General features: G+C 54.1%; 1 protein-coding gene across 1 annotated transcript in view; it reads left to right on the top strand.

Annotated features, from left to right (window-relative positions):
* The window catches only part of LOC144136988 (O-acyltransferase like protein-like), a 150,846-nt gene that overhangs the window by 13,798 nt on the left and 121,012 nt on the right, over positions 1-16,036 (top strand). The window contains exon 3 of the mRNA XM_077669438.1: positions 13,862-13,976. Within this exon, the coding sequence (XP_077525564.1) occupies positions 13,862-13,976 (115 nt within the window). The remainder of the gene's footprint in view (positions 1-13,861; positions 13,977-16,036) is intronic.

Below are 16,036 nucleotides of genomic sequence, written 5' to 3'. Positions count from 1 at the left end.
CTTTAATCTAACAATGTTAAAACAAATAAGACACCGAGCGCGCTTTATTACCCTGCACGAAAGGAAATATAGCTCCGATGAAGGCCTGCGGCGGCAGCACTTCCCTCCAAGCGTTCTCCGATATGACTGAACGCCTTCCACAGGAATATAGATATCACTAAGGAATGAAGGCACATACTGCCATGACTTCCCGCACAACTTCATTTTTGCTGACGTTTTTGAATGCTACTTTCGTTTTCTATGGAAGAACACAAGGTTGGTGTCTTGAAAAGAGGGAAAGAGGGCAGGAATGTACTTTTCGTGGTTCCAATGAAAAGGTTTCTTATGAATTCCCTGCCTTTTACCTTGACGTTAAAGGAATGAGGTTAAGCTAACTGTGATAAGGGTAGGTCGTGAAAGGAGGGCAACGGGCACGTATACTTCCTTTTATGAAGATTCTTTGGTGTCGTCCTACACACTAAGGTAAAAGCATGAATATCCGAAACAAACGGAAACCTTTGGTGCGCACAAATCGTTTCTAACTGATATAATTTTACCCGGGGGGGGGGGGGGGCCGAAGGAACCCTGCGGCACTGTATAGTACTACGCCTCATGTCGTGCCGTAAAAAATACACCAGCCATTTCGGCGCAATTTTTTACCTCGTTACGGTCGTTCTGTTATAAAGCGAGCGATCGAACGCAGAGAACGTTTGAGGAAAGAGATGGCGAGAAGATAGAGAGAGAGAACAAATATTTTTAATGAGCATAAGTGCTGATTGGAGGCCACTCGCCCGGTGGAGGGAATCTTCTGTCCGGGATACGCAGACTGCGGCTTGCCGTCCCCACCCGCTTCAGCAAGGTTTTCTGAGATCTACTGTACAGGTTGGCGAAACGGGTCATCCACTGCTCATAAGAGGTAGAGGGGAGGAAGGGGGTGCCTTGCATTCGACAGGACATCCTGACTTTTTTTTTCACAGCTGCTTCCTGTGCGCTTGGAGCGTTGCTTCCCTAATGTCTACAAACGTAATATAAATACTCTACTTCGGGGTTTTTTGGCGAACGTGAAAATTTGGAGGTTGAGGGCTGCCCTATATGCTGTCCTGATGAAGGCGTCTATTCGGTTTTCTGTGTTGACGGTCAGTTTGTGGTTAGGCAGGTTGTACATTTTTCGGCTCATAATCGGTTCCTGCATGAGTATGACATTTCCTATTTCAATCTTGCTGTTCCCCTGGTTATGCGTTTTACAGTGTGGCCTAATTCGTTAAAGATTTTTTTGCATTTCGGAGATTGTGATACCGGCTCTGAAGCTTCACAGTAGAGCCATGCTGTGGATTCCTGATTTTGTGTTCTCTGAGAAGACGTTATTAAATATTTTGGTTGTTTTTTATCTTCGTAGCGTGCAGCCATGATTACATTGCCCCACACACCTTGCAATGGTAACAGAGCCGCGGAAAAGCGAGAGAGTCGCGGCTGTTGTGAAAACGTTAAAGTAGCGGTACAGGTTAACCTATGCGCAAACAACCAGCTATGATGACGAAGCCGTAGACAGCTTCTACGAGATCGTCGAGGCAGCAATGAAGAAAGCAACAACGCAGTTCACGATTGTGCGGGGAGAATGTAACGCAAATGTCGGTAAGAAGCAAATGAGAGAGAGTTCAGTGGGAAACTTTGAAATAGACAGCCGAGGAGATACACTGGTAGGATCTGCAGGGACAAATTACCTGAGGTTGATGAACACATTCCTCTACAAATGAAAGAATAGGAATTGGACATGAAAACGTCCCGATGGTACAGCAAAAAACGAAATTGACTTCAGTTTATGTGACAACCCAGGTATCCTGCGAGACGTAGAGATGCTAAGTAAGATTCGGAGCAGCGAACATAGGATGGTTAGAAGCAAGGTAAGGCTGAATCTGAAAAGAGAAACGAGGAAACTCGTGCAAACTAATAAACCCCGCATGGAGTCAGTCGGACGCAGATCGCCGGAGTTTAAAATCCCTCTTCCAAACAAATTCGCGCTTCTAGACGAGCAGGACGATGTCAGTGTAAAAACACTAGATGACAACCTAACATCGGCAATCAGTGAATCAGCAGCAGCTGTGGCAGAAGCAACATGTTGTGAAAAACTGCAAAAACTAAGAAAACGAAGGAACTAATTGCCAAACGTACGAACATGAAAGTGCCAAGTATGGCGTATCTGATTAAATTAGTCGAACTTCCAAAACTGATTAACAGAAGTAAAACGAACGGCATCTATGCATATAACATGGCAACAATCTAGGACACGCTGCAATTAGGGGGAGCTTGAAAGCAGCTACGATAATGTTAGCCATCAGCCGATACAGGATGTACGCACACAGAGACGAAAGGGGTAACATTAAGCACAACTCGGGCGAGATAAGTAAGCTAGCAGAATTATTCTACACCAATCTGTACGCTAGCGATGTTAGACCACCGGAAGCTACTGAGAGCACAAGCTCAACTTGCAGTTTCCCACTAGTAAGTGAAGGAGGAGTTGGAAAGGCTCTCAAAGGCATGAAAATAGGAAAAGCTGCGGGTGACGACGGCATAACCGTAGATCTTTTGAAGGAGGTAGGAGATATTGTACTGGAAAAGCTTGCTGTACTATTTTCGGGTTGCTTGAAGATTCAAAATGTACCCATAGCTTGTAAAAACGCCAACATTATCCTGACCCATAAAAAGGGAGATCCCAAGGACCTCATGAATTACAGACCCATAAGCCCACCCTCTGTTGTGTACAAGAGTTTTACCAAAGTTATTGTTAGCCGCATAGTTGACAGGCTGGATCTCCAACAACCGAGACAGCAGGCTGGGTTTAGGAAGGGGTACTCAACCATGGACCACATTCATGTTGTCAATCAAATGATAGAAAAATCGGGAGAATACACCAAGCCCATTTACATCGCATTTATAGAGTATGAGAAAGCGTTTGATTCCGTACTCACAACAGCCGAGCGAAAAGCACTAAAATACCAGGGAATAGAGGAGACCTACATAAGACTACTAGAAGTCATATATAAGGAATGGACGGGCAGGATAACCTCCAAGCAAAGCGATATATGTCCGATACGAAAAGGAGTCAGACGGGGCAACACCATTTTGCCAAAACTATTGACAGCATGTCTGGAAGAGGTATTTCGAAAGCTTCACTGGGAAAACATAGTATTAAGGATAAACGGGGGTACTCGAGCCATTTGAGATTTGCGGATGACATATTCTTGCTGAGTGAGACTGCAGAACACCTACAAACAATGGCTGAGGAACTACTATAAGGGAGCATGGCCGTGGGGGTAGAAATAAACATGAATAATTATAAAGCAATACCCATGCCAAAAAGTCATTTTCAGCTAGGAAACTAAACACTACAAGAAGTAAAAGAACATAACTACCTCGGCCAAATGCTTAGTGCTGACCCCCGCCACGAAAGAGAAATCCAGCCCAAAAGGTGTGGGTTGGGGAGCACTCGGCAAGCACTCTAAGATTATGTAAGGTAAGCTAGCTCTGTCACTCAAACGAAAAATCTACAACCAGTGCATACTGCCGGTTATGGCATACGGATCGGAAACTTGGTGCCGTACTAAACAACTGGGAAGCAAACTTACGTCCGCTCAACGAGCCATGGAACGAATAATGTTAGGGGTAACACTCAGAGACAGGAAGCGAGCGACCTGGATATGTGAACAAACTAGAGTAGGAGACATCATAGTTCACATAAAGAAAAAGAAATGGACTTGGGCTGGCCATGTAGTGAGACGAACAGACATCCTGCGGGCAATTAGGGTAACAGAGGGGATACGAAGAAGTGGGCCTACAAGAAGGGGAAGGCCATTATTCTGATGGAGGGATGAAATCACAAAATTCGGGGGTAAACTGTGGACTCGAGCAGCGCAGGACAGGGGTTGGAGGTTAGTGGGAGAGGCCGTCGTCCTGTAGTGGACCTGAGTAAGCTGATGATGATGATGTTGGAATTTGATCTGTCCATGATCTTTTTGGTTTTTCGGTTTATAATGCCCGCGTCGTTTATTGCTGTGCAATCTTCCTTTCGCGGTGTCTGTTATTCCAATGTGTGTATCCTTTTTTGAGGCGATAGCGCTATTAGGCACATTTTTCGACTTTCCTGTGGCTGCTAGCCGTCCGTTATCAGCCGTGCTCACCAAGCAGCCGCCAAAATACACCATCTCTGCCACCCGGAAGCTACGACTGGAACAGCCGGACGCGAGGGGTCGCCTTAATCATGAATATGGCGCAGCGGCAACTCAAATACGGAAGTGAGGACAATGATGCGACGGCGTAGACGAGAGAAATGATACGCATCTTTTGCATGTGTCGCGCGGGCACTCTTAAAGCTGATTCTACCCCTTGCCGGGGGTATAATTCGCGGAAGACACAGTCGCCATCCGTCCCCACAAACGACGCCATCGCACCAAAGTGCCTTTCAAACGCAAATTAAAAAATTTTAAATTTTGGGGTAATTTACGTGGCGACGCCACACAGAGGACATGAGGCACGCCGTATAAGAAGGCTCCGGGTTAATTTAGACCACCTGATGATCCTAAACGTCCGCGGCGATCTCGGCACCGCAACATTTTTCTCTGCTGCATACATCAGGAAAACGGCCACCCCTGCCCGGAATCGAACCCATGGCCTACGGCGCAGTATAACAATGCCTCACCCAGAAACCCACCATAGCTTGGTTTCTACTCGAACTGATGCCGCCGGCACTAGAATGGGTAACAATAATGATTGTGATGTTCGTTTCACCGAAGTCCGGTGCGATCAGGAACCGTATCGCTCGGCCTCCGGTTGATTTAGCAGGAGGCTCCCAGGGCGATGGTTTTGAAGTTTTCGGAGATGGTACCCGAGTTGACGAACTCGAGGTGTTCAGATTTGTTAGAGGGAAACGAAGGATTTATGAACACCTATTAAAAGAGTACTGACGAGAAATTTTCGTGTTACGTTTTTTTCGCTGCTACGGGTATGGGTACCTATTAGCCCACTAATCATAGAATGGCACAGTATACGGTCGACAGCAGCGTAAATAATCATTTACGTCGTCGTTTATTCGTGTCAATTTCGGTTTCGACAAAACGAACGCAGTGCAGACGCCACGAATCGAGGGCGCCAGTGACGTCACCGTTCTTGTCGTGCCTCTGCCAGTCTGGACGCGCGCGCGAGCCAGCACAGGCATGCGCCCAGACCGGGGGAGCCCTCACCATCCCCCGGTGCCCGGGCAGCATGACGGCAGTCCCTAAACCTTGACGTGATACACACGGTACAGCAGCGCGCGCCAACCGCAGCCGGCGCGTCGGCAACGTCACGGGAGCCCCGACGTCGGCAGTTTGGGGCAAGGAGCAGTTGAAGTCATGTCGGCCCGCTCTGGGCTTCCTCGTGCGGGCAAAGATTAAAAGCAGATTTAAAATATCTTATGCTGAACGGTTACTGTTGAAACCTCAGGGGGAATTGGCCTTGCGCCATAAACATCCAACCATCATCATCAAACTTCAGAGGGATATCTCCTGATAAAAAGAAGCATTTTTCATAGAATGAATGAATTAATGAGTTTATTGACAAGGAAAAGGAAAGGAAAGACCACCAGCAGGCGTAAATTGTCACACCTAGGGGTGGACACCGGAACGCCTGCTGGTGTAGGATTTGGGGCAGGGGTGAGATATTCATAGAGAGGAGAGACAGAGGATAGCAGTGACATATTTACAGAAGACAGGGGAGAGAGGGGCATATTTACAAGTTAACGCACACTCACACACGCACACACAACGTCTGGTCCACAAGAGGGAGAAAAAAAAAAGTCTAGACACACAGTCACTGGGTCCACAGTCACAGGGAGTGTAGCGCCAGGCGGAGCCCAGAGGCGTCCAGGTATCCACCCAGCTCCCCATGGACGCTGTCCCTCTCCCTGGTGTTGCCCGGGGGCCATAGGAGCTCGTCTAGCGGCCGAGCCCTTCCCCCCAGGGCTGCCAGCAGTTCCGGCCTCCCTGCCGCGTACTCAGGGCACTCGAAGAGCAGGTGCGGCAGGGACTGAACAGGTGCGCGGCAGTGCTGACAGGCAGGGCTGTCGGCCAGCCACAGGCGGTGTTTCCGTTCCGTGTTTCCGTGTTTCCGTCCAGACAGCCCCCACGCGGAAGCGCAGGATGGCCGAACGCTGCTGTCGGGGCAGCCGGGCAGCCCGCACCAGTCGTGGGGCCTCTCCAGCGGCCAGCCGTGGGTCCGGGTGCTGTGCCCGCACGTGCCGCTTTATAAGCAGGCGGGCGTCGTCCGCCGCTGCCTGGGCATCCGTGGCCGAGGGGGTCAGCTCGTGGGGCTCGGCGGCTAGCTCGTCCGCCCGTTCGTTGCCCTCGAGCCCGATGTGGCCGGGCACCCACTGCAGCCGCAGCCGGGCACCCCTGTCTGCCAGCCACTCCGCCTTCTCGCGCACGCCGCGAACCAGAGGGGAGTGCGGGTCGCCCTCCCGGATGCGCAGCAGAGCCACCCGGGAGTCGCACAGCAGGGCGCAGCGCTCGGGTGCGGGCTCCAGCTCTAGCAGCAGGTCGAGGCCCAGCTGGACCCCCACAAGCTCTGCCGTGGCCGAGGATGCGGCGTAGTGTAGCCGGGCCTGCCGGGTGGCCTCTCCTAGCACGGCGGCCCCTGTAGCCGAGCCCTGCCGCTGCCGCGCAGAGCCATCCGAATAGGCCAGGGTGTGGCCCTCCAGGTCTTTCCAGATGACGGCCCGGGCCAGCTGCAGCAGCCCGCATTGGGGCGTGCGCCGCTTGCTGTGCAGGCCCGGTATCGAAAGGTGCAACTCGGCCGCCAGGTCTGTAGGGTGGCTGGAGGGCCCTATGTCTATGGTGCCTACCACCTGCTCGTACCGGACCAGCATGCGCCCCATGCGTGAGTGCCGGTGGGTGCGCAGCCGCTGCAGCAGGGGTCCTCCCCCCTCGGCTCGGCGCAGCCGGTCGATGTGGCCCAGGGCCCGCTGCTCGGCCGTCATCTCCAGCGTCCACACCCTTGTCTCAGCCAGCGTCCTGTCGCACTGCGAGTTTCGGGGCAGGCCCAGGCAGGCGCGGACGCCCTTCCGATGGTCGCCCTCCAGCTGCCGCCAGTTGTGTCTCCGCAGGGTGGCCAGCGGCAGCGCGTACATCAGTAGTAGTCCCACTGCCGAGGCGCTGTGCAGCCACAGGGCTGTCTGCTGGGAGCAGCCTTTGTCTCGGGCGACCATCTTCCGCACAGCCGAGGTGGCGAGCTGTGCCCTGGCACGGAGCTCATTGGCGGCCTGGCGGAAGTCCACCCTGTGGTCCAGGGTGAGCCCCAGGTAGCGCACCCTGGTCTTCCACTCGAGCTCCGCGCCATCTATTTGGAGTTTCCTCGTCCGTCCGCGGGCGGCTGCACTCGGGTGTACCAGCATGGCCTCTGTCTTTGCAGCTGACAGCTGCAGGCCAACACCTTCGAGCTTGTACCGCGCCGCATCCATGGCTGCCTGCAGCTGTTGCACGACCGCCTTGCCGTCTCCTTTCGGTCCCAGCACCCACAGGGCAATGTCGTCGGCGTACACCGACATGTGCACCTTGTGCACCCCTCTGGGTAGGCAGCCTGGCAGGGCTCCCATCCCCAGCTTGAAGAGGAAGGGGCTGATAACGGAGCCCTGTGGGGTGCCGACATCCACTGGCCGAGGTGCAGACAAGACGTTCCCCACCTGCACCTGTGCCGTTCGGCCCATCAGGAATGCCTCGACGAAGCCCCGCAGCTTCCCCGCAATGCCAGCCTCCTCCATGGCATAGGAGATGGCGAGGCGCTGCAGGTTGTCGAAAGCGCCCTTCACGTCGAGCAGCACCAGGGCAGCCACCTGCCTGGTGCCACGGGCGTGCTCCAGGGCCGCCACTACGTCAGTGATGGAGTCGGTCGCCGCTCGGTGCTTGCGAAACCCAGTGAACTGCTCCAGGATCACCTCCTCCTCCACCACGATGGCCTCCATCCTGCTCAGCGCCACTCGCTCCAGCAGCTTGCACCCGCAGGAGGTGAGAGCCACTGGGCGATATGCCGTGACCGCGTCGAGGCCCCTCCCCGGCTTGAGGATGGGCCTCAGGATGGTGAGCAGCCACTCGGGTGGCAGCTGCCCCGTCTCCCAAATGACGTTGTAGGCGGCCTGGAGCCGGCCGAACCCCACTTCATCCAGATTGCGCATCATCTGGTAGGTAAGGCCGTGTGCCCCTGGCGCCGACTTACGCTTGCAGCTGCGGAGGGCACGGCGGAGCTCAGTCTCTGTGATGGGGGCATTGTTGAGGGGGTGATGCGCCTCCCCCGTCCCAGCAACAGCAGCAGCGGGCCCTGATTCCACCTGGTGTTGTGGCAGAAAGTGTGCAGCGTAGAGTTCGGCCAACTCCGCAAAGCTGGCCTGCTTGCGGATGGCCATGGCAGCCAGGGGGTTGCGGTTTCTCTCGGGCATCAGGATGGAGTTGAAGATGCCCCAGAGGCGGCGGCAGCGTGGGTCGGCCTCCGAGCTAACGCATAGGTCAGCCCAGCGCTGCCGGCTCAGGCGGTTGGCGTGACGGCGGCAAGCCGCATCCACACGCCGGTACGCCGTCCAGTCCGCCCGCTCCCCCGAGCGCTGGGCGTTCCTCTCCGCGCGGTTGCGCACCGCCCGCAGCTGCAGCAGCTTCAGGTCCGGCGTGGTGGCCCCCTCAGCTACTGTGCAGCTCTGGGTGGCATGCCTGGCGCAGCAAAGCAGGCCCCAGAACAGCTGGACTCCTTCCCCCAGGTCCTGCTCGGCGAAGCAGCGCCGGAACCGGTCCCAGTGGGTGACGTGGTGCAGTGCGGCTCGCTTGGCTGTCCTGTCGGGTGGTGCGCTGTGCAGCGGGTAGTGGTCGGAGCCCCAGGTGCTGGGCTCCCTCCTCCAGGTGGCCTCAACCCCGGCTGACACTAGGGTGAGATCAATGGCGGTGGCTGCGCAATTGCCACGCCGGAAGGTGCTCTCACCAGTGTTCAACACAGACAGCTTGAGGCGCAGCATGGCATCCCACAGATGCTCTCCGCGAGCGTCCATCCGGCCATCTGCCCACACAGTGTGGTGTGCGTTGAAGTCACCACAGAGGAGATGGCGGGCTGCGCACAGGGACACCAGCCGATCCAGGAGGCACGCGTCCCAGGGCTGACGAGGGCGCACGTACACACTGCACACTGTAATGTCTGCACCACCCGCACTGAGTCTTAGCGTCACTGCCGCGCACTCCTGCACCACTGGCGTCACCGCACTGGTATCCAGCTCTGCGTGCTGCACATCGTTCCGCACAAACAGTGTGGCACGCGAGGTTCCTGGGGGGTGTGACGGGTCGCTACGCACCACTACCGAGCCCTGGGCACTGTCACACGCCGTGGGGCTGTGATAGCCGATGTAGCCCGGCAGGCGAATCCCTCCTAGCCGTCCCTACCCACTCGCACATAACTCTCCTGTAGAGCCACGACATGGGGCTCGTGCTGCAGCAGAAACGCACTCAGCTCCGGACGACGCGGTCGCAGAGAATTGACGTTCCACTGCAGCACTGTAGGCACCAGGGGCTGTGTGCGGCGGCTCCTAGCCATGGGGGGGCTCGGTGTGTGGCTGTCCCCGCGAGGGCGGCTGCTTGCGCAGACTCTTCTGACCTCGCTTCGACCGCGCCGGGGCTGCCTGGCTGGTGGGCTGTCGCTAGGCTGTCTGCTGCGTCCGAGCGGTATCGCTACTGCTGCCTGGCTACTGGCGCATCGTAGCGGGAGCGACAGGCGTCGGCTGGGGTTGGGTGGCTGCTCGCAGGGCCGCACGGACGTCAAAGCGAGAGGCAGGCGCCGGGGCTCGTGCTAGTTCTGCACGCACACGGCGCTCCACCTGCCAGCGCGGGCAGGAGTGGTCGAGCACGACGTGGGGCCCCCGCAGTTGGTGCAATAAGGCTTCGCGGTCTTGCACGCTGCCTTCAGCTGGGAACCCCGCATCGCCAGCACCTCCTCTAGCGATTGTAGCTCGCGGTGGCGTGGTCCAGCCTGCCACACCTGCCGAACTGCAGTGGTCGCGGTCGCCACCCTCTCACCGGCCGTCGGAGCTTGTGAAGGGCAACCTCCGCAGGGGGGTGGTCGCTGAAAAGCGCAGGTATACTGCAGTCCCCCTACGAACAGCTGACTGCACCGGCACGGGCGTTTCGAGGCTGGTGGCAACTACCTCGGCCGTGATCGCCATGTCGTCGACCACGATGACGCCCGTGCTGCGCGACGACGGCTTTCGCGGGCTCATGTCGATGCCACAGATGGTGGTAATGGCCAGGAGCACCTCCATGGCCTCCTCGGTGCCCGCGTCCGCCGCCACGACGTTACGGTGCGCATTCACGCGCACGTCCAACACGCCAGGCTGCTCCGTGAGCTGCCCAGCGAATGCGTCGCGCGCCAGCTTCGCGAACGTTGCACTCGGATCCTTCGGACGAAAAAGGACTGTACCGAGGGCTGTGGGGTGTGGGGGAAGCTTTTCCCCCTCGTTGCAAAGCCTTCGTGCCGCTCTCTTACGTTTAGAAAGCGACACTACCTCCTGCCAGCCGTCCTGGGCGGTTTGGTTACGGTTTCCGCCGCTGGCCGCTACGGCAGGAGGCCGCGCTGCGCTTTCTTCCTCGCGTCGGCAGCTCTTAGGGCTCGCAGCGCCACCCGCGGAATACTCACTCGCTTCACCGGTACCCGTCTGCCTGCTTTCACCTCTGTCGGTAGCGGGAGGGTCTCGACGGGCGCTGGCCACCTTGTCTCTTCTCCCATGTGTTGTCCATCCCTTTCCCCGCGATCTAAGCTTTGAAATTTCGTGTCACTGCCCCCTTAACATTAGTGTAACTGGGTAGATCAGTAATCAAAAGGAAAAACTTCGAAATTCAGGTAGACGCTAGCACCAAGTACGTATAAGTCCCTTGAGCGCCTCAAGCTTTGTCTAACTCTCCTATCCTCCGGGCGCGCGCAAACCACTGGAGTGACGACGGGCGGGGAGTCTGTTCCCACCGCAGAACCCGTCTGGTTGCCTGGTACACAGCTGTACCCTTCACTTCCAACGCGGTCCTCGAATCTACCTGTCGTTTAGGTGTCGCACAAATCCCAACGTAGCTTCAGCGGTGGAGGCTCCTTGTCGCACCGGAACTTCCCAGCTGAGAGCTCAGACAAGAACTCTATTTAACCGTCCTAGTTCGGCCGTATAACAGCTCGGCATTACTCTCTCTCGGGCACGCCCCTCCAACATTCCTACATCAGTAAGGGGGAGCCCAAATTCCCGCAGACAGCTGTCGCTCGGCCATTTGTCGAATAATCAATTAGGCGACCGCCAAAGGGTCAACAGCCTGAGCGCAGGTGAGCAAGCACGCGGCGGCGAGAATGCATACCGACGTCAAAGTGTCGGGGGAAAGGTGGAGTCTGGCGAAGAGTAACCGTTCCCGTGGTGGTGCGCGACAGGGGCATCTCACGGCAAGAGCCGCCACTGCTGTGGTGTCAGACGATAACAATTGCCCCATCTTTGTCCGCTACACGCACAATCTTCGGGACTTGGCAGGGCGGTCGCCTTCGCGAAGGAACGTAATTTCGCGGCATTCTCCCCGCCCACACAAGCCGTCTCCCGCACGCGCCGCAGCGAATTGACGCCGGCAACAGCCTAGTACTGGGAATGTTTCGCCTCCCGACACAGCGGCGGAATCCCTTCGCACGCAAGACCACTGACCACTGACCTCGCGAATGGACCTTAAAGCTGCCCCCCTTAAGAGGGTTACTGACGTTTTGGTTAAGTCAAAACGAAAACAATTGAAAGGGGCCGTTAGGTTTATCTACCCGTCTACAAAAAAAAGAGAAACACTAATTCTAGGAGCTAGGTATAATCACAAATGGGCCCTGTGCCAGTTCTGCAGTTCGGTTTATCCGAACACTCTCTCAATTAGGCTACAAAACACAACCTAGCCCTTCAAAGGGGCGGAAGACTTTAGCAAACCAAAAGCACAAAAATCCTAAAAACACTAAAGGCGAGTGAGATAGAAGTTTGGTCTGTGTCTGCGTGGCGCGTAAACGCAACGAACAACAAGAAGGGAATTTAACCCATGACACTATACCTGCAAACACTCACATAATCAGCCTGGCACTATGGGAAAAAAAGAAAAAATAACACACAGGATATCAACACAGACAATTTTGCGGCCAACTAAAACGCTAAGAAAGTTTGCGTCGTCAATATGCGCACGCGGGCACATCTTCTGGACAGCGTAGCTCGATAACGTTCGTTCGGAAAGTTCAGCCCTGCTCCGGCTAACTTTCTGTGCACTGGAAGTTCAGTTTGGTGCACGGATCGGGTAACCAAGGCATCGCCTCGCGCACAAACACCACACACACGCGCGCGCGACCGTAAATAAAGACAGGACGAGTGCATGGGAACGTTCACTTGCGCCGTGGTGGTGTTACGGCAAGAAAGCGACTCAAAGGTGACCTCCCCAAGCAACATTGTGAAGTCGGGACAGCGCGTCAGCGTTTGCATTGTTTGATCCCTTTCTGTGGGTGACCACGACTTTGTACCGTTGCAAGGCCAACGCACACCTTGACAATTTAGCCCCATGAGGCGTACAGGTCGTCACGTAAGACAGAGGGTTATGCTCAGACATGACATTGACTTCTGCCCCAGCAACACAAAAATCTAACTTTTGCAACGCCCAAATGTAACAAATGCCTCACGCTGGACGGTTGACCGGCGAATTTGCGACGGAGTGAAACGGTGGCTGGCGAACGCAATGGTCTCCTCGCTGCCCTCTCTCTTTTCGCCACACACACTCCTGGTCCAACCTCAGACGCGTCAGTAAACAGCCAATAGGGCTATTGCGGATCAGGGGTATTCAGCGCCTCGGCTGAACAACGGGACTCCTTTAGATGCTCGAGTGCTCGTTCGGCTTCCCTGCCCCAAAGAATCGGGTTCGTTACACATCGCTTTTTAGGGACGTTAGCGGTTCAGCCACTTCGTAGTAGTTCTTGACGTATTCTCGGTAAAGCCCAAGGAGGCTTCGAAGCTCCTTTTTAGCCGTCTTAGGGCTAAGGTCATTGCAGACCCCCAAAAGGGATTAGGTTATTGGCTGCGGGCATAATATCTAAACGCTTCCGTAATATACTCTCATCCAGCATGAAAAAAGTTAACGTCACCTGGACAGCCGGACACAACGGTATAGAAGAGAACGAGGCACCGACAAACAGGCACCGAAGTGTCGACCCAAGGCTATATTGTAGTGTAGTCCACAAAACTTCTATCGTATACGGAAAGGCCATCTTGGTTTTCTTGTGCCTGCAGGTTTAGCGGGCTGCTGCAGTGCGCGAAGCTTGCCTACATGCATCTAGCAGGCCACCTCGGCCAACATTATTGGTATTGGGGTGACGTTTTATGGGTGCTGCTGGTGGTGCCAGTAGACTGTAACATGCCCGCTAGACAATGTCTTCTTTTTTGCTGGGGTGGTTTTGGAGGTTTACCGGGCTGGTGGAGTTCCCATACACTTTCTTACATGTCCGGCAGGTCATCTTGGTTTGCTTTTTGTTGTTGGGTATCACTTGCGCACAGTGTTTACGTTACGCACGGGTGAGAGTGCTGGGTGGATTAGGCATGTAGTGCTTCGCTTTAAAAAATAATTTTAGCGTTGTTAACGTGATATGCCCTATGTTGGATGGGCCTTGCTTGCTTCGACTTGGCGTAGGCTGTCAAAGTACTGCTTCATGTATCAATTTCTGATGAGAGGGGTGAGCCTACTTTCATTTTTTATTTCATTTATTTCATCCTTAAAGGCCCGAGGGTATGGCATTAGGGCTAAGCGTGTTAAAGTGCTTAAGCTTAAATTGACGGTGTTTCATTTTTGCGCGATTTCAGGCTCCCAGTTTGCTGAAATACCAAGAAGAACAATGGACACAAATGGGCCTCCGCTGGGGAATGTGCGTGACGTCGGACTGCACTCAAGAGGAGTGGCAAATCATCGCTAACGCGCGTAGGTTTTTAAAGCGACACCGTTATTAGGCCATTTTCAGTTTTGCCGTGGCTACTAGCCGTTCGCTATCAGCCGTGCTCATGAAGGGTCCGCTTAACTACCTCAACTACCTCATCCATGATAACAGGAAACTGCAACTGAGGCAGCCAGGCGCAAGGGCTCGCCTGAATCCGGAATACGAAGCGGCGGCAATTAGATTGTGGAAAGGAGGACAATGCCACCACAGCCGTGCAGAAAAAAAATGCGCGGTTTGAGCACGCCCCGTACCAGTGCAGTGAAGTTTTTTCTACGCGCCGTCTGTAGACGCATGCTCGGCCGACATGGTCGCCACCCGCACGCGCAACTTACACCAGCTCCAAAGCGCCTCCAGGGTTACTGAAAATGGTGATGGCGCCAGCACTGTGTCTCCACACTAAAAAAGGGCGCAAAACATTAAAGCTAGGCTATCAAAAACCAATGAAAACCTAGAGCCAAACAAACAAACTAACAAGAGACAAACTGAAATGTGTTCAACTAGAAAATAAAACAGAATATATGGTGCCTAATTACACGAATATTAAAATAAGTTTTACAATTTTCCGCTGACCTGTCACGGCGGCATACACTCTCCATCAAACGACGAATGGCTTCAGAACCTCAGAATAGGTGAGCATGTGATCTCAGAAAACAGTCACGCAACAATCTTCGGCATGGCCCTACACAGAGGTGGCTGAGCTTATCTCAAAACGGCCAAAATACCGAAAATCTTTGACCATTTGGCCAACATTGTAAAACGCCTGTAAAGGGCAAGAACAGGGGGCCGCACGGAAGAAGGCAAAATAAACAACATTATCTCGGCAGCTTAATTTTATAGTAGCCCACAACCTCCCAATTTTTACGACCACTGCAAGGGTCGTTAACTGTGTTTTATAAATATCTTTGACGGAATCAGAGACGCGACTCACGAAACACAAAAGAAAAAACAAAATTAAGACCCGTCACCTTATAATATATCGGCACATCTTATAAAAAAGATGGCTGGACGCCATGATAGATGTCACGTATAGAGCGACATTCTATAAAAACTCTCTCCATACCAAACAACACAGATACAAACCTACGGAAGGTCAGGCGACCGGCCGGAACAAATTATTTCGAAGAAATTTCTAAAACCATGAAAACTTTGTATACGCTGACTCCCTTAAGTTCGAAAGTACGACGCCAACAATTGTAGTGGTTGACCACCGTGCCGATTACTCTGACTTTATTACCCTCCTGCACATAGTATCGACAAAAGCGGAAATCAGAGCCATCCTCTCGACCATTCGCCTAGCGGAACTATGGAATTCATGCTTATAGATCATTACACACACCCAAAAAGGAGATTATTCCCTTCATCACCTAGCGTAAAGCATACAATTACAATTTAACCTGCCGCGGTGGCTCAGTGGCTGAAGCGTTCTTGATTTGATTGATTGATTGTGAGGGTTTAACGCGCCGACGCAACTCAGGCGATGAGGCGCGCCGTAGTGGAGGGCTCCGGATTAATTTTCACCACCTGGGGTTCTTTAGCGTGCGCCGAAATCTCGTACACACGGGCGTTTTTGCTTTTCGCCTCCATCAGAAAAGCGGCCGCCGCGGCCGGGAATCGAACCCGCGACCTCGTGCTCAGCGGCTGAAGCGTTCTGCTCCTGAGCAGGAGAACGTGGGTTTGATTACAACAGCCGCTTTTCGATCCCAACGGTAGCGGCAGCTTTTCTGATGGGCGCACGCTTAAGGTCCCGGCGCACGTTAAAGATCCCCAGGTGGTCAAAATAACCGAGAGCCTCCCACTACGGCACACCTCATTGCCTGTGAAGCGCCGGCCCGTTAAACCCCCCAAACAATCAATCTTCAGTACCTCAACGCATGAGAAAGGTTCTACAATACCCAACAATAAAAGATGACATCCGATTACATCTGGACCCCCGCACGGGGCACCTTGATTATTCATGGTGACGGTGAGCAGCGACACCACGGACCCCGAGCTCCCATACATAAGCCGTGTCCAATCGTGGCGAGGTGTTTAAATGGAAGGGTAG

The sequence above is a fragment of the Haemaphysalis longicornis genome, unplaced genomic scaffold (assembly GCF_048455015.1).
Source record: "Haemaphysalis longicornis isolate Haplotype H1 unplaced genomic scaffold, Haemaphysalis longicornis Haplotype H1 scaffold_1, whole genome shotgun sequence".
Classification (NCBI taxonomy): domain Eukaryota; kingdom Metazoa; phylum Arthropoda; class Arachnida; order Ixodida; family Ixodidae; genus Haemaphysalis; species Haemaphysalis longicornis.
Note: the sequence above shows the minus strand (reverse complement) of the source record. Positions and strands in the feature narration are given on the sequence as shown.